Source organism: Solanum lycopersicum, chromosome 8, assembly GCF_036512215.1.
Source record: "Solanum lycopersicum chromosome 8, SLM_r2.1".
In the NCBI taxonomy this organism is placed as follows: domain Eukaryota; kingdom Viridiplantae; phylum Streptophyta; class Magnoliopsida; order Solanales; family Solanaceae; genus Solanum; species Solanum lycopersicum.
In genome coordinates this window covers 59,164,931-59,191,612 of record NC_090807.1, presented here as the reverse complement: position 1 = coordinate 59,191,612, position 26,682 = coordinate 59,164,931, and the positions used below count along the sequence as shown (strand labels likewise).

Sequence of the window (26,682 nt, the reverse complement as noted above, 5' to 3'; positions counted from 1 at the left end):
TCCGCCGTTTTTCCTTCCCTTTCCGCTACTGGTGAACAGACCGGAAAGCTGTATGTCCGTACTTGTGCCGTTAGCCTTATGCCGTAATTCCCTGCTATGAAGGGCCGATCTGACTTCTTCCAGTGACACAGTATCTTTCCCAACAATGAACGATTGAACAAAATTCTCAAACGACATTGGGAGAGATACTAACAGAATCAGGGCAGCATCTTCATCCTCGATCTTCACATCGATATTACGCAATTCTAATAACAAAGTATTCAATTGCTCGAAGTGTTCCCTGAGTTGTGTACCTTCAGCCATTCGTAAACCGAATAGACGTTGTTTCAGAAGCAGCTTGTTGGTTAGAGATTTTGTCATGTACAAACTCTCCAGCTTCAACCACAGACCAGCAGCAGTCTCTTCATCCGAGACCTCCGTGATGACGTCATCCGCGAGACACAGCATGATTGTCGAGTGCGCCTTTTCCTCCAGAATCTCCATCTCAGGAGTAACAACGGCGTTCTTGTCTTTCGACAACGACGCCCAGAAGCCTTGCTGTTTCAACAAAGCCCGCATCTTGATCTGCCATAAACTGAAACTGTTCCTCCCTGTGAATTTGTCGATTTTCACGTTCAAAGCAGACATCTCGAATTCTCCAAGAACACCGATTAACCGAGAGGCTCTGATACCAATTTGTTGTGCGAAATTTGAGATAATACGAGAAAATATATAAACGAGAAAAATAAGACAACAGATTTACGTGGTTCACCAATAAATTGGCTACGTCCACGGGAAGAGAGGGAGCAGTTTTATTATGGAGAGGCAAAAACAGAGTTACAGAATAGGGTTTGACATAGCGTCTATATATAGTGCTAAGCTACGCCCTAAAAGGCTTGGGCCCAACATACAGAATCAACAGAAAATTAAGGGCCTGATTCAAGGCATTCAACAACATATATAACTGAAACATTTTTCAATGAAAAAGTTAACACTCTTTATGATCTTTGAGTAACTGTTAATTTGCGATTCAAATAAGATTATGAATGAAGGGAACTGACTACTGAGATGTACAATCAGTGGCGGAGCCACATATAGTTAAAAGGGGTGTCGACCGACACCCTTTCGTCGGAAAATTATGTAGCTAGAATAAAAAATTTATATATATATATATATATATATATATATATTACATATTGACACTCCTTGGCTTCTACGCGATTTTATTTCTTAATATATTGACACTCCTTAGATAAAATTCTAACTCCTCCACTGTTTACATGAATACACGTAAATATTGTTGGTCCATATATATATATATATACTAGTTTCCGAGCACGCGCTTTGCGCGTGTAACTCATGAGTGTATTATTTCTTAAAAGATAATATTAATAAATAATAAAATATGTCTAATTGAGATTTCTTACTTTGTTTTACTACTAATTGTGACACTCCAATTTTCTGACCTCCTAGTGAATGCATCGAGATAACAATATGAGAAATTAATAAAATAAACTTCGTTTATAATTCAAAAAATAAGTTTGTAAAGCAAAAAGGAAAAATAACAACTATTTAAATTAAATTTCTTGATAGTTACGTTTTATTGGTAGAATAATGTTAGAAGAAATAGTGTAAGATTAACTTTGAGTGAAAGGAAAACAAAACCTTTCAACTTTTTTACTTTGCCTTTTGAATCTCCTGATAATTATAATGAATATGTTTAAAATATTGTATTAAATTTTTATCCACAAACACTTCAAACTAATTAGTTAACTATAAATATTTAAAACTTAAATGTAAAAAGTCTTATTATTTATATTTTGAAATCAAAATATTTATGAATAACTACTATTTTTATATAAAATTTAATTTTCTCTTCATACATAACTTATCCACCATTAATCTAATGTTTCACCTTTTTTTTCATAAAAAGAAAAGAAAAGACTAAACATCCTATTTTATCACATTCATTCTTAAAGATGAAAATTAATGTATATGTAAAATTATAAGTACAAAGCAAAAAGAGAAAAAAGAAAAGGTACAGATGAGCAAGATAATTAGACATTTCATTTTATTTGTCTCTATAGTGAAACTGAACATTTGAGCATACAAAATACAAATATGAATTTAGAGCAATTTGCTAATAAAACAAGAATTCAACTATATATGAAGAGAGTCAAAAAAATCTTATTATAATTCTTACTACAAATAAGTATAGAACTAACACATCAAGCTCTGATGCTTCAGTAATTAAATTCTTGTCTATTCTCGTGACTGCAGAAGGGATCTCACAACTTTCACCTCAAATTATGACATTATTTCACATGTTTAGGGTTTCTACACACAAGAATTGTAGGAGTGGTAAATAAAAGATTTTCTTGAAAAAGTTAAATTTATAGAACAAAATTATGAAAACATGAAAAGTCACATGAATTATTGTTACAATAAATATAAAAAAGATAGAGATGAAATTTAATTTTAAAGATACATGAATGTATTTTAATTTCTTGTCTATAAGGAATAATTACTCATTTTTATTTTTATTTACATTTGTGTTAGAAATTTGAAAGGTCAAGATTATGGAATGAAATTAAGAAGATTATATATATGAAAATTATAAATGTTATAATTTTTTAGAGAGACAAAATAGTAATTCAACTTTTAAGTTTTGAGCTTCTTGCTTGTAATAATATATGATGCTGACATACTTAAAAGTTAGAATGTTGTAAGAAAAAAGAAAGTAATAATTTGTTTTGCTGTCTATAGAGTGTAGACTATAGTGGTAGTATGTTTAAATTAAGTTTTGCTTAATATAAATAGTGAGTGGATCAAACACGGACAATTCCAGAAAAATTACATAACATGTAACTAGCATATTATATGGAGAAAAATGCATAGTCTTTACTCTTCATGATTCCACGTTCATTCGTTTAGAGTGAGATCGTTTGGTAAGCTTAAAAGCTTAATTCAATTCCATTTAATTAAACTATTTGTTTTCCATATGGACTGATTTTTTCTTTTTTTAACTAAGAAATTTTCATTATTATGGACTGATCTTTAATTTTTGTCTTTAGAAATTAAATTTATGTCTAGTGAGGCATAAATTCTTTAAAGAAACGATACATAACTTAAAAGAATATTGTATAATGCAAAATACAACATTTGCCTCTTATAAAATCTTTAATGCTCTCTGTTTTCAAATTCTAGCATACTTTAACCTCGTACATTGTAATATCCATCTTTATTAAGTTTGGAAATTTCAGTTGTTTGAATTAGCAAGCGTTCAGCAATAATAGTTAGAATTAGGTTCCACCCTTCACTTCATCAAAAATATTTTTAACGGTAATTAATTAACAATAATAATTTAACTATTATTAAATATTCTAAAACTTATAATGATATTAAATCTATAATAGCTAAGTAATGTCGATAAATACTTTATCACTCTTTATTAATGTGTGAATTTATCGTCATTAGGTTAAAGATTATTTTTGTTTAGCGGCATATATAGAGTTCTATTGAGATGATCACGGAGAAAGGCCAAGTGGATAGTCTATATCTAAATTCTAAATTAAAATTGATTGATTTTGAAATGATTTGTTAGTCTATATCTAAATTTTCAATTAAAGTTGATTGATTTTGAAATGATTTGTTAGTCTATATCTAAATTCTAAATTAAAATTGATTGATTTTGAAATGATTTGTTAGTCTATATCTAAATTCTCAATTAAAGTTGATTGATTTTGAAATGATTAGGCTAACAAAAATTTTATTGGACTTGGCATTTTCCATATGGTTGAGCGTCTAACTGATGGGGCTAAATATAAGTTCACTACAAAAATAAAAAAGAATATTTCAAATATAATTAATCACAAGTCTGAAATCCAAAATAATTAAAAATTAAATCTAGAAGCTAAACCTTAATTCAATAAAAAAAAATTCAAATTTAAGTTGGGACAGAATAAAAAAGTTTTCATAGTATTTAACATGTTATTAGTAACACATTTATATTTGTAATAACATTTTAAAAATTATAATTGTTGTGAACAGTGTTAAAAGTAGACCAATTGAAAGGTTGACTTGTTGTGTCTTTGAAAAAGCTCCAACTATTTTGGTTCCTAATTATTGACATTTGGTGGAGTGAATTAGGCTACGTACATTACACTTTCTTGGATTCAGACAGAATCAGTAGCATCATAGTGAATGCAAAATACATTAGTCCTCGTTTGACTATAAAGAATTATTCATTATTTGTCCTATTTACTTATTCATTACAAAGGTTCTACCTTTTCCAAAAAGTATAACTTTCCAAATAAATTGAGGGTATAATATTTTCTCTATTCTTGTTTGTCTAATTTTAAATTGACATATTTATTAAAAAATAAATAATTAATATAATGCGCTTATTAATTAATTGTCCTTTCTTGATTTGTCAAAATTGACAAGTAATTAGAGACAATTAAAAAAGGAAATGTGAACAAATAATTAAGGACAAAGAAAGTGTTATTTTCTTGATATGTCAAAAATAACAAGTAAAAATAAATAACTAAAAGTCAAAATAGGACAGGTAAAAAAGGACCGTGGGAATATTTTTTTCGAATGTTTTGTATTTTTACTTTATTTGAAAATCAGTGTTTGATCATAAAAGTTCTAAGTTCAACTTAAAATTTGTGTTTCAAATTTGAAACAACTTATAATGTGTTCTCCAATTGACATTTCGTTTTTTTGAAGTTATATTTAAGTATATTTAAACATGAACATTATTTTAAGTATTTTTTACATAATACATACAGTAATATGGCAAAGGTTAATGAGGTTTAGTAATTATCAGAAAAATAAGGGCTAAAATAGAACGTAGATGATTAAATTGTAAAAGTAATAATCCAACATATTATTTTATACGTCTTTAGTATGCTTTTTTTTTTTTACTCCCCGCGTTTAATTTGTGACTATAGTATATTTGCATGTTTAGTTTATTTGAATTTGTGTTATTATTAATCTCACCGTCCCATCATTCATAATATTGGCTGGTAGGTTGAATTGTCACCTTCTAAGAATGTCTTGGTCAAAATCGCACATGTGAAAAGTTCATCATTTGCGACATATATAATATACTTAATAGAACTGTAGAAAAAACAAGTGGGACACACAATTGAAAGAAAAAGAGAGGAAATTAAAGGAGTAGTTGGTGCATGCACGATAAGACCTATAATCCTATATATAAGTATGCAAGACATATCAACAAAATGCACTCAACAATATAAATACTTCTGCTTTATTCTAAGCAAACAGAAAACATACTATAAAAATATAAATTTGAATTTCACGAGAATGGATAGCCTTTCACTTGAAATGGTATGTACTCTTCATCTTAGCTAGTTACATGCACAATATTGTTGTATATTATCTCTCAGACATCCTCATTAGATCACAAAATATATTTTTAATTTACTTAATTATATCTTTAATTGAACTATGATATTTGACAGGATTTTGAGCCATCACCCATGACACCCAGAAGTTTAGCAGCGATGACACCTAGAAGTTTAGCGCGGCGAAGATTGTTTCCAAATGTGGACAACAAAAAACAGAAGGTGGAACAATCAGGTGCAGGCCCAAGGAAGAACTTACAACTTGAAGTCATGGAGCCTGCTTTGAACAATGATGGTCCCTCTTTGGACACTATCTTGGTCAATTATTTGGACACACTTACGCGACGAGTCAATTATCATTTAGGTTATCCAGTCAACATATGTTATGATCACTATGCATCTTTAGCACCACTTTTACAGTTTCACCTAAACAATTGTGGTGATCCTTTCCTACAAAACACTGTCGATTTCCATTCTAAAGACTTTGAAGTGACTGTTTTGGATTGGTTTGCACAACTTTGGGAAATTGAAAAGGATCAATACTGGGGATATGTTACCAATGGTGGCACCGAAGGCAATCTCCATGGTATTTTGTTAGGGTAAGTTCATGTATATATATATATTGACTCGAGTATATATCATAATAACTTCTCTTATTGTTTCAGTGCTCTTTAATTTCTTAACATTACTTATGTAGGAGAGAGCTACTTCCTGATGGAATATTATATGCATCAAAAGATTCTCATTACTCGGTCTTCAAAGCTGCAAGAATGTATAGAATGGATTCAGAAACAATAAACACATCAGTGAATGGAGAGATGGATTATTCAGATTTAAGAGCAAAGTTGCTTCAAAATAAGGACAAACCAGCAATTATAAATGTCACAATTGGTAAATATACCTACTCCAACTTCTATCCTTTTTATTTATTTCTTCTCTTTTATGGAGTTAGTCATCTTACGACTTTTCCCTTGATGGTGTTTTTTTTTTAACTATAGGAACTACCTTCAAAGGTGCTATTGATGATGTTGATACAATTCTTGAAATACTCAAAGAATGTGGCTATTCACAAGATAGGTTTTACATTCACTGTGATGCTGCACTATGTGGTCTTATGACCCCTTTTATAAACAATGTGAGTTTCAATTGCTTCTTACTTCTAATTACAATATCTTTAGTAAATCTCAAAGCGACAATCTAATTATTCTTTTTAAATTTGAACAGATGATTAGTTTCAAGAAGCCAATTGGAAGTGTCACAATTTCTGGTCATAAGTTCTTAGGATGCCCAATGCCTTGTGGTGTCCAAATAACAAGAAAAAGCTACATCAATAATCTCTCAACAAATGTGGAGTACATTGCTTCTGTCGATGCCACTATTTCTGGTAGCCGTAACGGTTTGACTCCAATTTTCTTATGGTATAGCTTGAGCGCAAAAGGTCAACTTGGCTTGCAAAAGGATGTCAAAAGATGTCTCGACAATGCTAAATATTTGAAAGATCGTCTTCAAAAAGAAGGGATAAGTGTTATGTTGAATGAGCTTAGCATCATAGTTGTACTTGAAAGGCCTCGTGATCATGAATTTGTTCGTCGTTGGCAACTCTCATGTGTCAAGGATATGGCACATGTTATTGTTATGCCAGGCATCACACGAGAAATGCTTGACAACTTCATGAGTGAATTAGTGCAACAAAGAAAAGTATGGTATCAAAATGGAAAGACCTATCCTCCTTGTGTTGGAGAGGATATTGGTGCTCAAAATTGTGCATGCTCTTACCATAAGATTGACTACATTACTCCTGAGAAGGCAAAGAAATGAGAGATGACATTTGTTGCCGTTAGTATGTTTTCCATTGAGATGGCATTTTTGTAACCCTTATTATTTCTTTCATTTGTTAGAACCATTGAAATTGAATAATATACATGAAACATTTTTTAAATTATAAAGTTTTCACAAGTTGCATTCTTTAATTATTAAAAAGATTATTATTATTATTATTATTATTATTATTATTATTATTATTATTATTACTACTACTTGTTGGATATTGTGGAAAACTAGATGCGCTTGCAATTAAAATATGGAGGGACTAATAAAATCTCTATCACTAGAATGAAATGTAGTATCTCTAGTCATATCAAATGGGTAAATGCAAAAATATAGTGTTTCATATAAAAGTATTGTATATTGACAGCAAAATTATAAAATTTTAACTCTAGCTCATAATGTTGGATAAAAATAAATGTTAATGGGTGTAGATTTGGAGATAAAAGAATTGGAGCTGATAGAGAGTACAGGTAAAGGAGTGGAACTGGTACATCAATCTCATTGAACGAGGTCTTGTGTTTTAACACTTTTGATGCTCTTACGAATAGTATTGTGCATGAGATCAATTCATCTCAAGTTAAAAATTAGTTATTTTTAAGGAACAACCGGGCGCAACAAGTACTCCGAGGTGGAAAGATATAGCAGATGAAAAGCAAGAACAAGTCACTTCCCCTCCTATGCAAAAGAAATTGAGTCCAACAGCTCATGCTTTTGTGACTAGTAGCGCCAAGTTAGTAACTCCCCGACAAGGTTTGTCATCATCAACAAATGTTATCGCAATCTTAAATGATCATTTGGTGAGTTCTAATATTGAAAAAATGGTTTCTCTTACACCTATTAACTCTAACAAACAACTTCAAGTTGGTGGTATATAGTAGTACTTTGTTCCCAAATAAATTTGCTGAGGACATTTCTGAGGAAGGTAAGGAAGAGGAAGAGCAAATGTTGGATTATTGTTTTGCAAATACAGCTAGGAATGCTGATATCTCTCCTAGGCAACAAAGCTACAACAAAACAAAGCATGAAAGGAAGCATAGTTGGGATGGTAAAGTGACAAAGTTTGTTCCAAGACACCTACCTATGCGACTAAGAAATAAAATCATATGATAGAGTCAATAACTTCAACAAGATCCAATAAAATCAAGAAGTGATGAACTATCACGTATATATTAATGAACAAATTTGAAGAAGAAGACCAAAGAAACATACTACAAGTTCCTTTAGAGGGTCAAACTATCTTTTTTATTTTATACATTTGTAAAAGGAAGTTTGATGTTGATAACTCAACTTTATCCTTAGCTTTTATGATTTTTCATTACTTAAGAATCCTCACTTGTAATATCATCATAGAGTGTTTAATAAATTTTGTGATGATCATAGAATATCTAGTTACGTTCTCTGTGGCTCATATCTTCTTCATGGTTGTTATTTAGTAGATGTTAGGTACCACATTAGGATTGGTAAATTAAGACCTAGCTTCCCTTGCTTGTAGTCATTCTTATAGAGAATTTTTATGTATGTTATTAATAAAAGGGATAAAGGACAAATATACCCCTGAACAATCGTAAATGGTATGTAAATACCCTCCGTGATACTTTTAGAACATTGGTGTCCCTAACATAAAAAACTAGAGCATATATACCCTTTATATAATGGACATACATGTGACAGACATACACGTGTCATAATCTTATCCACCGATCCAACATTTATCGACAGATAAGATAACGCCACGCGGTGTCTCTATTTAGTCTTCCGTTAGAGTGAAGGACATATATGTTTTAGTTTTTGGACGGCAGGGACATCAATGCCCTAAAAGTATGACGGAGGGTATCTGCATACCATTTACGATAGTTCGGGGGCATATTTGTCCTTTTTCGTAAAAATATATATGACGGAGGATATCGAAAATGACTTTTAGGTCAAAAAATATAAACTAGGGGAAATCTACTTTTGATTTTTAATTTATTTTAAGTCATTTTTTATATTGTCAAACACTTTCGGACTTATTTTAACTTATTTTTTATACATTTCAAACAGTTTGAGAACTAAAAAATCGACTTAAAATTAGGTTTGAGAACTTAAAATTAGGTTTGATCAGCTTTTGAGCCAATTTAACCCACTCTAACAAAAAATTACTCCCTCCGTTTAAAAAAGAATGTCGTTTGTTTAAAAAAGAATGGCTTTTTTCCTTTTTTGGAAACCCTTTAACCTTAGTTTTCCACGTGACATGTTTAAAACCACAAGATTAAAGGGCATTTTGATACATTTGACATAACTTTAATTTAGAACCACAAGATTAAAGAGTCTTCTTTCTTTACATAAACTCCATTCCAAGTCAAACTAGGTCATCATTTTTAAAACAGAGGGTGTGTTAAATTTTGTTGGATTTCTGACCCCCAAATTCGCCTTAGGAACAGGTTTATTCTATATGTTCCTTTGAGAAATTACAGCAGATACGTTTTGTGAAGTAAATAAAATAATGACACAATATTTTATAGCGGGAAAACCCCAACTCACAAGGGTAAAAACCACGACCTACACCTCTGTAGGATTTAACTCCACTTTATTAAATTTCACGTCTCAACAAAAGATTACAAAGCTATGTGACCTAAGGAATTATAAACTCTAATTCCTAGAGGAATTATAAACTCTAATTCCTAGCTAAGAAATTATAAACTCTAATTTCTAGCTACCCAAAGATAAAAAACCCCAGTTTTATATCTTCCAATGTTCTTCAAGTTCTACAACTTGTCGAACAACTCCTACTCACAAAACTCAGATTGTAAACAAGACTCTTGAATACAATTTTACAATTTTTTCTCACAAATTGTTACACTCTCAATAAATCTCAAAACTCTTTCAAACTTCTTGATCGTGTTTTGATCTTCTCTCTATGTAAGTGCACACTTTTTTTTATGCAAATAGCTCCCTATTTATAGATCAAAACTTCAACAAATCCTTGTATAATTCAACTTGTATTTGCCTTCTACAAATCCTTGTTGACTTCTACTTGGACTCCTTTTCTACAGAATTTCCTTAATAAATAAGAAAACACAATTTCCTTAAATAGATTTCCTTAAATAGGAATTAGTTTTCCTTCTTTCACTTGGCTTTGAACTCCTTTATAAAAGGAAACTTTTTGTACTTGTTGCTTGTCGAAAAAATAATAATTCCACAGCTTTATAACTTCTAATTCACGTGGTTGACGTTCTCCTTATCCAAGTCGAATTCGTTCTGTAAGGAACACCTCTGTACAACCAGTTTCTTTCATCTTTTTCTGTATTTGTCAATTATCAAAATCTTTATCATTCTAACAAATTCCCCCTTTTTGAGAATGACAATTATACATTTTGAACTCAGCAAATAAGACACACATCTTCCTTCTTTTGCCATGTTACTACTACAACTCCTTAACTTTGCCATACTTCAAAACAACAATACTTTAACAAATTCCCCCTTTTTGACTATGGCAAATTTTATCTGCTTGCATTGAATAGGTACACATAACTCATATGCAGCTGCTTCCCCCTTTTGACATTAGGCAAATTCGATACTCATGACCACTGGGCTATCACTTACACAAACACTTAAAAATCAAGAACCCAATGAGCTAAAACAAAGCATTAGCATAAACATAGGAGATAGACAGTAACCTGAAACTCAAACCCAATATTAGCATTAATCAAAAAGCATATACACCACAAATGTAATCAAAATTAAACATAGAATCAAGCACTTGTGATGAAAAAAAAATTTGGAAGTCAAAGGCTAGAGTGGTTAGGTAATATCAAAAGATGAGAGGATAAATAAAAGTCATTTTTCAGCAGCAAAAATATCTTTGGATTAACAAAATTAGCAGCCTTCTCAATTTCAAAGTTAACCTTGGTCTATGCACGCTCAATCCTTTTTTTTCACTTTTGAGGAACTTGTTCAATCAATCATGTTCTTTCTGCAGAAACAATAGTTCACTCATCTTTAATTTCAATAGAGTCAGTAAGAGGAACAAGTTTTCTTGAATATCACTTGTAAAGGAACATGTTCTCTCAATATGTTCCTTCGACGTGTACTATCAACTGCAGCACCAGCTATAAATTTTATTTATATCAATTCAAAATCCCAGTTTATATGGTTCCCAATAGAAGAACTAGGTTCGACAGATGTATCTCTCATCAATTCCCTTTTACTAGATGCACCCAAGTTGATCCTAACAAGTGAACTTTGTTTAGGTATAGGGTCTCCAAAATATTCCCCCTCACAATGTAAATCCTCCAAGACTTTACTCAATACAAAATATTCCCCCTAAGAACCAGCACACTCTATTTTCTTAATCTGTATTTATAAGGCCCCAAGTAGGGGTGTCCTCCATCAAATTCATCTCAACCACAGACCATCACATTGGGATAAGGCTTTTTAAGAAGATATTTGTTTTGGTAGTATTTAGGGCATGAATATCTTTTGGGATAAGTGAAAGAAATAGGTTCAAGTGCATTTACTTTATATTTAATCATGAATAAATGTAGTGCACATACCTTAGATCTCTGGATAGTGCTGAATTTTGCTTCAATTTTACCAAATCTCTCTCCTGTGCTAGATGCAAATACAATGTTATAGGGCATGAGTAGCATGACTTTAAAAGTGGTATAGAGACATACAACTTAATGTGCAAACCTGAGCATAGAATTCAATATTAGAGGGCAATATGCACAATGTTCATTAGCCATTTTTGGATACTTATGCAACCTTAATCATCCCCAGGTTTCAAATTGTTCCTTTTGAAAGTGTTTTCCTTGGCTGATCATATTTTTGATTGATTGATCATCTTAATACGCATAATTGTTAGATACTGCATAGGTTGAACCTGTTTCCTTCAACATGTTTCTTCAGTCTTTCTCCATTTTTTCAACCAATTTTTTTCAAATTTTTTCCGTTAATGTTATTCATCCATTCTTCTTCCCTTTTTTTTTCTTTTTTTAAGTTACAATCATGCATCTGAAACAACATGTTCAATTGGTGAATGTTGTCTGCTTCCTCTCACTTTTCCTGCAAATTCAAATGTTAGATTTAGGAACCCAGACTAGCTTGGGTCCTTTGTATTGACAAAAAGGATGAATAAGATCTCTATAAGCCCACTTGGGCAGATTATTTTTCCTTTGAGTATACTTGTTCCTTTGAACAGTTTTATAAGTTCCTCTTGCATTATTTTCTGCAATAGCTTTGTATTTAGGACAATATTGTTTAGAATGACCTGAGATACCACAAATAATACAAAACATAGGATTCTCATTTATGGATTGTTCATACCCTATTCCAGTTTTAATGTTCCTATTATTGTTACCTAGATGGGTTACTATCATGGAGGATTTTGTCCACTTATTTGCTCTTTCCAGATCACTTCTCATCCTAGTTAATTCAAAATTTATTCTTCTAGATTTTTCCTTTTCTAGTTTTAAAATATTTTTTAGTTTGTCGACCTCAAGTGTTTGGTCAGGCAGTTCACTCCCTTTTTCTTTACCAAGAACTTTTAATTGTAGATTCTCAGTTCTTAGTTCCAGATTGTGAGATTCAAGTTGCTTGATTTTCCCTTGAAGGTCATGTTTGTTCTTATTAAGATCAATGTGCTCAAACTTTAAGCTAGATAAGGAAGCAAGTAGTTGGCTCTTGGTGTTAACAAGTTCTTGAATTGTGTCTATGGAAGCAAGTAATAAGAATGAAAGTTTTTTCTTAGAGAACTTTACTAGTTTATCTTTTAAGTTAAGAAGATTTACCTCAGTTTCTTCAGAGTCTGATTCAGGTTCAGCATCTGATTCTTCTATCGCCATCAAAGCAATGTCCTCATCTTCTTCTTCATACATGTCTGAAGAACCTGTTCCCCAAGCTGCATATATTGCTTGTTATTTTTCTTTGTTTTTCTTTTTATTAAAGAGTTCCTTCCTTTCTTTTTCAGTTTTTTCCTTTTTCCATTCTAATTCCCACATTGGGCAATCCTTGATCTGATGATCTGTCTCACCACACTTGAAGCAGCCTCCGCTCTGTAGTCTCTCAAAATTTCTTTCTTTTTGGGGTGGTGATTTCTTGCTAGCGTTTAATCCCTTTTTAAGATTTTCTTGAAGTTCTTACATATAAGAGCAAGATCATCATCATCTATGTCAGATTCATCACTTTCAGTTGCTTTAAACCCAAGATTTTTCTCTTTTTTTCTTTCACCTCTTTTGTCAACATTCATCTCATAAGTTTTGAGATTTCCTACTAATTCATCCAAAGTCATATTGGTTAGATCTTTGGCTTCTCTGATTGCAGTAACTTTTATTTCCCATGATCTAGGCAGAGTCCTTAGTACTTTGTCTACCTGTTCTTCAGTGGTGTATACTTTGCCCAAGGATATTAACTCATTTACAACAATGGTAAATCTGGTGATCATATCTTGAAGTGATTCTCCGGGTTTCATCTTGAAAGTTTCATATTCAAAACAAAGTTTGGCAATTCTGAATTTACGAACTTGAGTTGTACCTTCGTGAGCGTTTTTTAAAGTGTCCCATATTTGTTTTGCAGAGGTACAACTAGAGATGCGGTTAAACTCATCAGGTCCTAATCCACATACCAGAATGCATTTAGCTTTTGCATTCTTTCCTAACATCTTGTAATCGGCTTCTTCATACTTTTCTATAGGTTTAGGCACCTTATTCCCTTCACTATCAGTAATAGTAGGAATTAATGGTCCATTAGTAATTCTAACCCATAGTTCGTAATTTTCAGCTTGAATGAAATCTTCCATTCTTGTCTTCCACCAAGAGTAGTATTCTCCATTAAATAATGGTGGTCTGTTGATGTGTTGCCCTTGACCATACCCAAGAGGAGGTGCAGAATTCATTATGATCTTATCTTAAGTTGTTAGACTCTTCAAAGATAACCTGCTCTGATACCAATTGTTGGATTTCTGACCCCCAAATTCGCCTTAGGAACAGGTTTATTCTATATGTTCCTTTGAGAAATTACAGCAGATACGTTTTGTGAAGTAAATAAAATAATGACACAATATTTTATCGCGGGAAAACCCCAACTCACAAGGGTAAAAACCAGGACCTACACCTCTGTAGGATTTAACTCCACTTTATTAAATTTCACGTATCAACAAAAGATTACAAAGCTATGTAACCTAAGGAATTATAAACTCTAATTCCTAGCTAAGAAATTATAAACTCTAATTTCTAGCTACCCAAAGATACAAAAACCCCAGTTTTATATCTTCCAATGTTCTTCAAGTTCTACAACTTGTCGAACAACTCCTACTCACAAAACTCAGATTGTAAACAAGACTCTTGAATACAATTTTACAATTTTTTCTCACAAATTGTTACACTCTCAATAAATCTCAAAACTCTTTAAAACTTCTTGATCGTGTTTTGATCTTCTCTCTATGTAAGTGCACACTTTTTTTTATGCAAATAGCTCCCTATTTATAGATCAAAACTTTAACAAATCCTTGTATAATTCAACTTGTATTTGCCTTCTACAAATCCTTGTTGACTTCTACTTGGACTCCTTTTCTACAGAATTTCCTTAATAAATAAGAAAACACAATTTCCTTAAATAGATTTCCTTAAATAGGAATTAGTTTTCCTTCTTTCACTTGGCTTTGAACTCCTTTATAAAAGGAAACTTTTTGTACTTGTTGCTTGTTGAAAAAATAATAATTCCACAGCTTTATAACTTCTAATTCACGTGGTTGACGTTCTCCTTATCCAAGTCGAATTCGTTCTGTAAGGAACACCTCTGTACAACCAGTTTCTTTCATCTTTTTCTGTATTTGTCAATTATCAAAATCTTTATCATTCTAACAAATTCCCCCTTTTTGAGAATGACAATTATACATTTCGAACTCAGCAAATAAGACACACATCTTCCTTCTTTTGCCATGTTACTACTACAACTCCTTAACTTTGCCATACTTCAAAACAACAATACTTTAACAAATTTTGAGTGCGTCTTAAATAGAGATTTTGAAATCGGCTATTGAATTTGACATTTTTCATATGATCGAGTGTCTAATTAGTCAGGCTAAATATAAAGTCATTATAAAAAAAATTGGACTTCTACATACGATTCATCCCAAATCTAAAATTCATTCTTTTAAAAAATTAAATCTGAAAGCTTAATTGCAATCCAAATCAAAAATTCAAATCCCCATTTTGCGTAAATTATGTTTTTTTTTCAACAGAAAAAATATTCTTTATTCAACAGATGTTATTGGTGAGACATTTAAATATGAGTAACATCTTTAAATTTTAATTGGTGAGAACAGACCAATTAAAAAGTTGACTATTGTGTCTCTGAAAACTGCTATTTTTGTCCACTGACCAATTCTCTATTTTTAGTTAAGTAATTCTTTGGTTCCTAATTATTGACATATGATGGAGTGAAGTAGTAGCTACATTCCACTTTGTTTGGATTCGGACAAATAATTAACCAGTAGCATCCTAGTGAAAACCAAAAATATTAGGAATCGTTTGACCAAAAAAAAAAATTATTCATATTTTTTGGAATAATTTTTATATTTTATTTAAAAATCGGTGTTTAGTTATAAAAATTTTAAATCAAACTTTAAGTTGCATTCCAAATTCAGAAAATAACTTATAACCTGTTTTTCAACTAATTTTTTACTTTTGAAGTTGTATTTACATATGTTCAAAAATAAACATTATTCATAGTATTATGCATTAGCTCTTTCATCCAGCCTTCTAATTAGCGAAACCATTTATACTTGTGTGTAAATTTTATGGGTTTTAGTTAGACATGAATGACTGCTGTTAGCACTATTATAATTCTTAATAAAGAATGAATTGTTTATACGCACGCGTTTAGATTTGTGACTATAGCGATCTTTGCATGTTTAATTTATTTGGATTTGTGTTGTTATTAATCTCACCAACCCTTCATTCATAATACTATTGGCTCGTTAGTTGAGTAGTCACTTTCTAAGAATTGCCTGGTCAAGACCACACATGGGAAATTTAATCATTTGAAAATTGCAAGTGAGAAACAAAATGGAAGAAAGTAAGAGGAAATTAAAGGAGTAGTTGGTGCATGCATAATAAGACCTATATATAAGTATGCAAGACATATCAACAAAATGCACTCAACAGTTATAAATACCTCTCCTTTATTCTAAGCAAACAGAAAACATACTATTAAAATATAAATTTGCGTTTCACGAGAATGGGTAGCCTTTCACTTGAAATGGTATGCACTCTTCATCTTAGCTAGTTACATGCACAATTTTGTCGTATATTATGTCTCAGACATCCTCATTATATCACAAAATATATTTTATTTACTTAATTATATCATTAATTGAACTATGATATTTGACAGGATTTTGAGCCATCACCCATGACACCCAGAAGTTTAGCAGCGATGACACCTAGAAGTTTAGCGCGGCGAAGATTGTTTCCAAATGTGGACAACAAAAAACAGAAGGTGGAACAATCAGGTGCAGGACCAAGGAAGAACTTACAACTTGAAGTCATGGAACCTGCTTTGGACAATGATGGTCCTTCCTTGGACACTATATTGGTCAATTATTTGGACACACTTACTCAACGAGTCAATTATCATTTAGGTTATCCAGTCAATATATGTTATGATCACTATGCATCTTTAGCACCACTTTTACAGTTTCACTTAAACAATTGTGGTGATCCTTTCTGTTGTGCTGAATTTGAGATAATACGAGAAAATATAAACGCGAAAAACAAGACAACAGATTTACGTGGTTCACCAATAAATTGGCTACGTCCACGGGAAGAGAGGGAGCAGTTTTATTATGGAGAGGCAAAAACAGAATTACAGAATAGGGTTTCCCATAGCGTCTATATATAGTGCTAAGCTACGCCCTAACAGGCTTGGGCCCAACATACAGAATCAACAGAAAATTAAGGGCCCAATACAACATAACTTTATCTTAACACAAAAAACATTAAGTAACTATTGTCACAAAATCATGAATGTGCCACTGATAAAAACATGGGAGAAAGAATATTTTCTTAAAAGTTAAATGTATTGACTCAATATATTGGGGAGATCCCATCCTTTCTGTTTGTAGCGGGTCCGATTCAAGGCATTCAACAAATCTCCACCTTGACTTGAATTCTCCGAACAGATTCTTCAGACGCACTATGATAGTGCCAGGACTCCCCCTCTTCCTCAGAGTTGCCCCGCAGGGCAATTAACAGCTTCTGATGTTGAGCAAGTCCAAACAGTGTTGAAACTTGCTCTGTGGAACCGGCTTTGTAAACATATCAGCAGGATTATCAGCAGTTCCTACTTTCTTCACCTTGATTCTCTTCTCACTTCTCAGAAAATGATACCTTACGTCAATATGCTTGGTTCTCTCATGATGGACTTGATCCTTGGCTAGACAAATTGCGCTCAAACTGTCACAATACACCGTAGCCTGATCATGATGCAGACCAAGATCACTAACCAGCCCTTTCAACCAAATCCCTTCTTTTGCAGCCTCTGTCAAGGCCATGTACTCCGCTTCCGTAGAAGACAAAGTCACTGTAGGTTGCAAAGTTGCCTTCCAACTGACGACAGATCCTCCAAGGGTAAACACATAGCCAGTCATCGATCTTCTTGTGTCAACATCTCCAGCATAGTCTGAATCAGAATAGCCAGTAACCAAGCACTGAGTATCACCTCCATAAATGAGACCAACGTCAGATGTACCTCTAAGGTACCGGAAAATTCTCTTCACAGCCTGCCAATGTTCTCTCCCTGGTTGTCCCATGAATCTGCTCACTACACTGACTGCATGTGCTAAATCTGGCCTTGTACAGACCATAGCATACATTAAACTTCCTACGGCACTGGCATAGGGGACTCGTGACATATACTCCTTCTCTTCTTCTGACTGTGGAGCGAACATGGCAGTGAGATGGATATTGGCAGCACTGGGGGTATCAATGGGCTTAGATGAAGACATGCCAAACCTCGCCAAGACCTTCTGAATATAGCTTCTCTGTGACAAGAAAAGTTTCCTTCTCTCTCTGTCTCTAATGATCTCCATCCCTAAAATCTTCCGAGCGGCTCCCAGATCCTTCATCTCAAACTCAGCACTAAGTAAACCCTTCAGCTTCTGAATGTCATACTTCTTCTTTGCAGCTATCAACATATCATCTACATAAAACACCAGATAGATGAATGAATCATCATTGAGCCTATTGTAGTAGACACAACAATCATATGAGCTCCGAGTATAGCCCAACTTCACCATATAGCTGTCAAACCTTTTATACCACTGCCTTGGAGACTGCTTAAGTCCATATAAGGACTTCTTCAACTTGCAGACGTGATTTTCCTTCCCTGGAACTTGGAAACCATCCGGCTGAGTCATGTATATCTCTTCCTCCAACTCTCCATGTAGAAACGCTGTCTTCACATCAAGTTGTTCAAGCTCCAGATTCTGATGTGCAACTATCGCTAGTAACACTCGGATGGAAGTATGTCTGACCACTGGTGAGAAGATCTCATTGTAGTCCACTCCCTCTCTTTGGTTGAAACCTCTGGCAACAACCCTGGCTTTATACTTGACTCCTTCTGCTGGTGATATCCCTTCCTTCTTCTTGAAAACCCATTTGCAAGTAATAATCTTTCTCCCCGAAGGCTGTATGACCAGATCCCATGTCTGATTCTTGTGTAGGGACTCCATCTCATCTCCCATAGCGGCAAACCATTTTTCAGAATCAGAACTTAAAATGGCTTCTTTGTAAGTAGACGACTCAGATGTATCTACCTCTTCAGCAACCTGCAGTGCATAACCCACCATGTCCTCAAAACCATACCTCGTAGGTGGCCGAACTCCAACCCTCCTTGGCCGATCTTGAGCTATACTCTGATGGATATCTGATGGCATAGATTCTGGAATATCAGTTTCTGTCTCTGGCTCTTGATCCTCCTCTTCAGGTTCCTTTAAATCTCTCTCGTTCTGAATGACTTGAAACTCCACCTGTTTGTCAAGACTCCCAGTTTCTGACGTAGTTGTAGGCTTCACAATGGTTCTAAGCAGAGAACTTTCATCAAAGACAACGTTCCTGCTCATAATAACCCTCTTTTCTGCTGGAGACCAGATTCTGAAACCTTTCACTCCATCTCCGTAGCCCACAAATACTCCCTTTTTAGCTCTTGGTTCTAACTTACCTTCACTGACGTGATAGTAAGCCGTACAACCAAAAGCTTTCAGATTTGAATAATCAGCAACTTTTCCTGACCACATCTCCATAGGTGTCTTGCACTGTATGCCTGTATGTGGTCCGCGGTTAATCAAGTAGCAAGCTGTACTAACCGCTTCTGCCCAGAATCTTCTATCTAGCCCAGCATTAGAGAGCATGCACCTTGCTCTCTCCAGAAGTGTTTGATTCATCCGCTCAGCTACACCGTTCTGCTGTGGTGTATTTCTGACTGTACGATGTCGAGCAATCCCTTCATCCTTACAGAATTGATCAAATTCAGACCAACAGAATTCCAGCCCATTATCAGTTCGCAACCTCTTGATCTTCTTCCCTGTTTGATTTTCCATCAAAATTTTCCACTCCTTGAACTTCTGGAAGGCTTCACTTTTATGCTTCATCATGTACACCCAAGTCATCCTTGAGTAGTCATCAATAATGGACACAAAAAATCTGCAGCCTCCCAAAGACTCAACACGGCATGGACCCCAGCAATCAGAATGGATATAATCAAGTGTGCCTTTTGTTCTATGAATGGCCTTTGGAAACTTGTTGCGATGTAGTTTTCCAAAAACACAATGTTCACAAAACTCTAGGCTCTTAACCTTATGACCAGCAAGTAAATCCTCCTTTGACAGAATTTGCATCCCTCTTTCACCCATATGACCAAGTCTCATGTGCCATAACTTAGTCATATCCTTCTGGTGAAATTCTGACGATGCAACATGGGCTGAACCTGTAACCGTGGAACCTTGTAGAAAATACAAAGTACCACGCATGACACCTTTCAGAATCAAATTTGAACCCTTCCAGACCCGCAAGACTCCATCTTTTCCCGACCAGCTGAATCCCTTGCTGTCCAAAAGACTGAGAGATATCAGATTTTTCGTCATCAATGGAACGTGCCTGACCTCGTTCAATGTGCAGAAGCTACCGTCATGTGTCCTTAACTTGATCGAGCCTGTCCCAACCACCTTGCAGACAGAACTGTTGGCCATCGAGATGCTGCCTCCGTCTACCTGCTCATAAGTCGTGAACCACTCTCTCCTAGGACAGATGTGATAGGATGCCCCAGAATCAAGAACCCACACATCTGAATAATGAGTGTGCTCATCCGCAATTAGGGCAATATCTTCTTCAGAATTGGTGTCTTCTTCAGCAACAGCAGCAGACACTGATTGTTTTTCCGATTGCTTCTTCTTCTTCGGACAATCAAATTTCCAATGTCCCTTCTCCTTGCAGTAATTACAAACATCATCCGGCTTTGCACCCTTCGACATCGGCTTATTTTTCTTTCCGCCGTTTTTCCTTCCCTTTCCGCTACTGGTGAACAGACCGGAAGGCTGTATGTCCGTACTTGTGCCGTTAGCCTTATGCCGTAATTCCCTGCTATGAAGGGCCGATCTGACTTCTTCCAGTGACACAGTATCTTTCCCAACAATGAACGATTGAACAAAATTCTCAAACGACATTGGGAGAGATACTAACAGAATCAGGGCAGCATCTTCATCCTCGATCTTCACATCGATATTACGCAATTCTAATAACAAAGTATTCAATTGCTCTAAGTGTTCCCTGAGTTGTGTACCTTCAGCCATTCGTAAACCGAATAGACGTTGTTTCAGAAGCAGCTTGTTGGTTAGAGATTTTGTCATGTACAAACTCTCCAGCTTCAACCACAGACCAGCAGTAGTCTCTTCATCCGAGACCTCCGTGATGACGTCATCCGCGAGACACAGCATGATCGTCGAGTGCGCCTTTTCCTCCAGAATCGCCATCTCAGGAGTAACGACGGCGTTCTTGTCTTTCGACAACGGCGCCCAGAAGCCTTGCTGTTTTTCAACAAGGCCCGCATCTTGATCTGCCATAAACTGAAACTGTTCCTCCCTGTGAATTTGTCGATTTTCACGTTCAAAGCAGACATCTCGAATTCGCCAAGAACACCGATTAACCGAGAGGCTCTGATACCAATTTGTTGTGCGGAATTTGAGATAATACGAGAAAATATAAACGCGAAAAACAAGACAACAGATTTACGTGGTTCACCAATAAATTGGCTACGTCCACGGGAAGAGAGGGAGCAGTTTTATTATGGAGAGGCAAAAACAGAATTACAGAATAGGGTTTCCCATAGCGTCTATATATAGTGCTAAGCTACGCCCTAACAGGCTTGGGCCCAACATACAGAATCAACAGAAAATTAAGGGCCCAATACAACAACATTGTATACCGTCAGCGAGACCCCCGTCCTTTCTGTTTGTAGCGGGTCCGATTCAAGGCATTCAACACTTTCCTTCAAAACACTGTTGATTTCCATTCTAAAGACTTTGAAGTGGCTGTTTTGGATTGGTTTGCACAACTTTGGGGAATTGAAAAGGATCAATATTGGGGATATGTTACCAATGGTGGCACTGAAGGCAATCTCCATGGTATTTTGTTAGGGTAAGTTCATATATACTTATGACACAAGCATATCATATAATGAATTTTATTATTTCGGTGCTCTTACATTTTCATCATATTATTTTTTGCAGGAGAGAGTTACTTCCTGAAGGAATATTATATGCATCAAAAGACTCTCATTACTCAGTATTCAAAGCTGCAAGAATGTATAGAATGGATTCAGAAACAATCAACACATCAGTAAATGGAGAGATGGATTATTCAGATTTAAGAGCAAAGTTACTTCAAAATAAGGATAAACCAGCTATTATAAATGTCACAATTGGTATATACCTATACTCCAACCTCTTATCATTTTTCATTTTTCTTTTATGTGACCAAATCAGTCATCTTATGTCTTTTCCATTGATGGTTCTTTTAATTATAGGAACTACGTTCAAAGGAGCTATTGATGATGTTGACGTTATTCTTGAAACACTCAAAGAATGTGGCTATTCACAAGATCGATTTTACATCCACTGTGATGCTGCACTATGTGGTCTTATGACCCCTTTTATAAACAATGTGAGTTTCAATTGCTTCTTACTTCTAATTACAATATCTTTAGTAATTCTCAAAGCGACAATCTAATTATTCTTTTTAAAAATTTGAACAGATGATTAGTTTCAAGAAGCCAATTGGAAGTGTCACAATTTCTGGTCACAAGTTCTTAGGATGCCCAATGCCTTGTGGTGTCCAAATAACAAGAAAAAGCTACATCAATAATCTCTCAACAAATGTGGAATACATTGCTTCTGTGGATGCCACGATTTCTGGTAGCCGTAACGGTTTAACTCTAATTTTCTTATGGTACAGCTTGAGCGCAAAAGGTCAAGTTGGACTTCAAAAGGATGTTAAAAGATGTCTCGACAATGCCAAATATTTGAAAGATCGTCTTCAACAAGCAGGGATAAGTGTCATGCTGAATGAGCTAAGCATCATAGTTGTACTTGAAAGGCCTCGTGACCATGAATTTGTGCGTCGTTGGCAACTCTCATGCGTCAAGGATATGGCACATGTTATTGTAATGCCAGGCATCACACGAGAAATGCTTGACAACTTCATGAGTGAATTAGTGCAACAAAGAAAAGTATGGTATCAAAATGGAAAGACTAATCCTCCTTGTGTTGGAGAGGATATTGGTGCTCAAAATTGTGCATGCTCTTACCATAAGATTGACTTCATTACTCCTTAGAAGGCAAAGAAATGAGAGACGACCTTTGTTGCCGTTAGTATGTTTTCCATTGAGATGCCATTTTGTAACTCTTATTAATTCTTTCATTTGTTAGAACCATTGAAATTGAATTATATACATGAAACATTTTTTAAATTATAAAGTTTTGACACTCTTTTATGATATTCTTTGAATAAAATTCCTTGACATTCTAATTCTTAGTCTTGTTAGTTAAAATTAACAAGTTGAATTCATTAATTATTCAAAAAATTATTATTATTATTTGTTGGAAATTGTGGAAACTAGATGTTATTGCAGAAGTATAAAGTTTCACATAAAAACAAGGTATATTAATGAAGGAATATTAATTGTATTGAAGTGTTAACCTAATAAGGGAATAATGGGAGATATATATAGGATATATAGGAAGGAGTACTAATCCTAATATGTCTAGGATTAAGGAGTACTAATCCTAATAGGACTAGGATTAAGGAGTACTAATTTTAATAGGACTAGGATTAGTACACAGTAAATACTAATATTATTTAATACTATTTATTTAATACTATCTGTCATTATCCCCCTCAAGCTGAGCTGAGCGGAAGCGAACGAAAGCTTGGAACTGAGGTAATCGTGCTGTCGGCTCGGGAGAGGCTTGGTGAGAATATCAGCCGGTTATTCTTCAGTGGGTACAAGAACCCAAGTTTTCTGATCAGTCAAAGCCTTAAACTCGTCATCCATAGCATGACGCCAATAAGCATTTTGTGAGGCAACACAGTAGGTTGTTGGTTCACTATCGGGAAGGGGTGTATTTGGTAGTATGGTAGCCTGAAAGGTTTTGGGTTTAAAGATACCGGCTTTGCCACGGGTTAACATGGGATGGGTATTGGCGGGTGGCACGGGCGGTGGTGATTCAGGGGTGGCCGGGAAGGACCCAAAACGGATCGGGCTGGAGATGTTGTGGGTATGGGGTGGTTCGGGTTGGTTGTGAGTGTGGGTGGTGGTTGCGGGTGTATTGTGGGTGACGGTCGAAGGGGTGATGAAGGGTGGTTGGGTAGTGGATAGAGGTGTGGGGGAAGGTGATGAGGGACCCTGTGAGTATGTTGGAAAAAGAGGAAGGACGCCAATGAATGATGTATTTGTGGAGGAGGAAATAGACTCGTAAGGAAACTCATTTTCGACAAATTTGACATGACGAGATATGTAGACTTTATGAGTTTGTGGGTCAAGACAGCGATAACCCTTGGAGGTAGGATGATAGCCCAAAAAAATACAAGGACGGGATCGGGGTTGTAATTTGTGAGTAATATGAGGGCGTAGCCAAGGGTAGGCAAGACACCCAAAGACGCGGAGGTTGGTATAATTGGGAAGTTCTTGGTAAAGGAGTTGATAGGGTGATTTGTTGGAGAGGGTGTGACTGGGCATTTTGTTAATGAGGTAGTTTGCGGTGGCTAGAGTAACCACCGTTTCAATGAGATGGCGATGCTTACGCTTAGCCACCCCATTTTGTTCGGGAGTGTATGGACAGGAGGTTTGATGTATAATTCTCAGGGATTGCAGAAACTGGCCAAAGATGTTATTTACATATTCCTTTCCATTGTCACTTCGAAAAAGTTTAACATGAGAATTGAATTGTGTTTTGACCATTTTTTCAAAAGTGACAAAGGTGGTGTATGCCTGTGATTTGTGTTTTAGTGGGTACAACCAAGTGTATTTTGTAAAATCATCCACAAAACAAATATAATAGCGAAAACCAGTAAATGAAGAAACAGCAGTAGGACCCCATAGGTCAGAATGAATAAGTTGAAAAGGTGCAGTTGTACGCTTCTCAGATAAAGTAAAAGGTAATTTATGAGGTTTTGGCAATTGAACAGGAGTCACAATTGTTTACATGAATGGAAGAAAAACCTAATTGAGACATTAAAGAATTTATTATTTGAGTAGACGGGTGACCTAGACGACTGTGCCACAACAGACTGTGGCCATCGGCCGAAAGAGCCAGCGGAGCCACAGGAACGCTTTTTGAAACTGGGTGGGCAGACGAACTTGTGCCAGGAAGAACATACAGACCATGCTCACAGGGGCCCTAAAAAATCACCCTCTTGGTAGTATTGTCTAGGATCTGAAAATCATTAGAGGTGAACAAGAGTGAGCAATTATTGTCTTTTGTGAATTGGTGAACTGAAAGGAGATTGATTTTAATAAAAGGGACGTGGGTAAGGTTACCTAGGTGAAAGATAGCGGTGGGGGTTTTAATGGTACCCGTGCCAGTGTGAGAAATATTAAGGGACTCACCGTTGCCAACAGTAATACCATTGGAGCCATGATATGGATTTGGAGCGTTAAGCTTGGATAGATCAGAAGTAACGTGCATGTTGGCCCCAGTATCCAACAGTCATTCAGAGGAAGGGCCGGCTTGAGATGCATAATTGACACGGTTATCACTATTTCGGCTCTCCTTATACCGAAACCAGCAACGAACAGCGGTGTGTTCTGTTTTCTGACAGATTTGATAAGTTAGACGATCCCGCTCGTAAGTGCCCTGCCCGCCGCTGGAAGATGACTGTCCGCCGCTGTCGAAGGAGTGCAGGCTGTTGTTGCTGTCGTGCTGCTGACCGTCGTACGGCGGACGACTGCCCTGCCGACCGCCACGCCCGCTACCTCCGCTGTTTCTGCCGTAGCCGCCGCGGCCCCCCTGCCGGCTGCCACCACGCCCCCCGCGATAGTTCTGGCTTGCGGTGAGGGCGGTGGCCGGCTCCATTACAGCGGCTTCTCGGAGAAGAAGTTTGCTCTCCAGATCCACGTTGATTTCTTCACTTTTTAGCCACGAGGAGAGAGTAGCCAGGTCACGGGCGTTGGACTGATGCGAACCGCCTGTTTAATGGAGGAGTAAGCTGATGGGAGCCCCCGAACGACGCACATGACGAGATCTTTTTCGGAAATGATTTCATTCACGGTGTCGAGGGCTGTGATGATGGTGGAGACCTCGTCTAAATACTCCGTCATAGTTTTCGTGCCTTTGGTAATTGTGTGGAGACGATCACGCAATTGAAAAATATGAGAGTGGGAAATTGATGCATAGCGTGTTGCGAGAGCCGTCCACAGGGCTGAAGCAGTTGTGTAGGATCGGACGTGTTTCTGAACCGTGGGAGAGATGACCGCAATTAAACATGATCGGGTCTGGCCATCCACGACTTTCCAGGCGGCATGGCCCGGATTGGTTTTTTCTAATTTGTCCGTGGCGGTGATGACTGCCGGCGGCGGTTCTGTGCTTCCATCGACGTATTTGAGAAGGTAATTGGCCTCAAGGGCTGTAAGAACGGTGATTTTCCATGTAGGGTAATTTATGTCTGATAATTTTTTGGGAATCAGGGCATGAAGATGCCTGAGAAGGAGTTTAATGCCAGAAGGAAATGAATCGAGAGGATCCACCTCGGTTGTCATGGCTGCCGCCGCCCAAGAGAAGAGAGGGAACGATCGGTGCCCTAAAGAGAGAAAAGAAAAACTAGAGAAAAGAAGATCTAGGTTTTCTGGCTCTTGATACCATGAAGGAATATTGATTGTATTGAAGTGTTAACCTAATAAGGGAATACATGGGAGATATATATAGGAGATATAGGAAGGAGTACTAATCCTAATAGAACTAGGATTAAGGAGTACT

General features: G+C 35.7%; 2 protein-coding genes across 2 annotated transcripts; both read left to right on the top strand.

The window, feature by feature from the left end:
* Positions 1 to 5,208: 5,208 nt before the first annotated feature.
* Positions 5,209 to 7,297, top strand: LOC101265155 (histidine decarboxylase-like). Its single transcript, XM_004245232.4, has 5 exons — positions 5,209 to 5,334; positions 5,469 to 5,950; positions 6,049 to 6,242; positions 6,350 to 6,486; positions 6,576 to 7,297. Exons 1-5 carry the CDS (start codon positions 5,311 to 5,313, stop codon positions 7,167 to 7,169), a joined length of 1,431 nt encoding a protein of 476 aa, XP_004245280.3. The 5' UTR covers positions 5,209 to 5,310; the 3' UTR covers positions 7,170 to 7,297.
* Positions 7,298 to 16,307: 9,010 nt separating this feature from the next.
* LOC101263045 (histidine decarboxylase-like) lies at positions 16,308 to 23,042 on the top strand. Its single transcript, XM_004245379.4, has 6 exons — positions 16,308 to 16,418; positions 16,551 to 16,878; positions 21,694 to 21,847; positions 21,940 to 22,133; positions 22,236 to 22,372; positions 22,464 to 23,042. The coding sequence occupies exons 1-6, from the start codon at positions 16,395 to 16,397 to the stop codon at positions 23,040 to 23,042; spliced, it is 1,416 nt and encodes a 471-aa protein (XP_004245427.1). The 5' UTR covers positions 16,308 to 16,394.
* Positions 23,043 to 26,682: the final 3,640 nt, after the last annotated feature.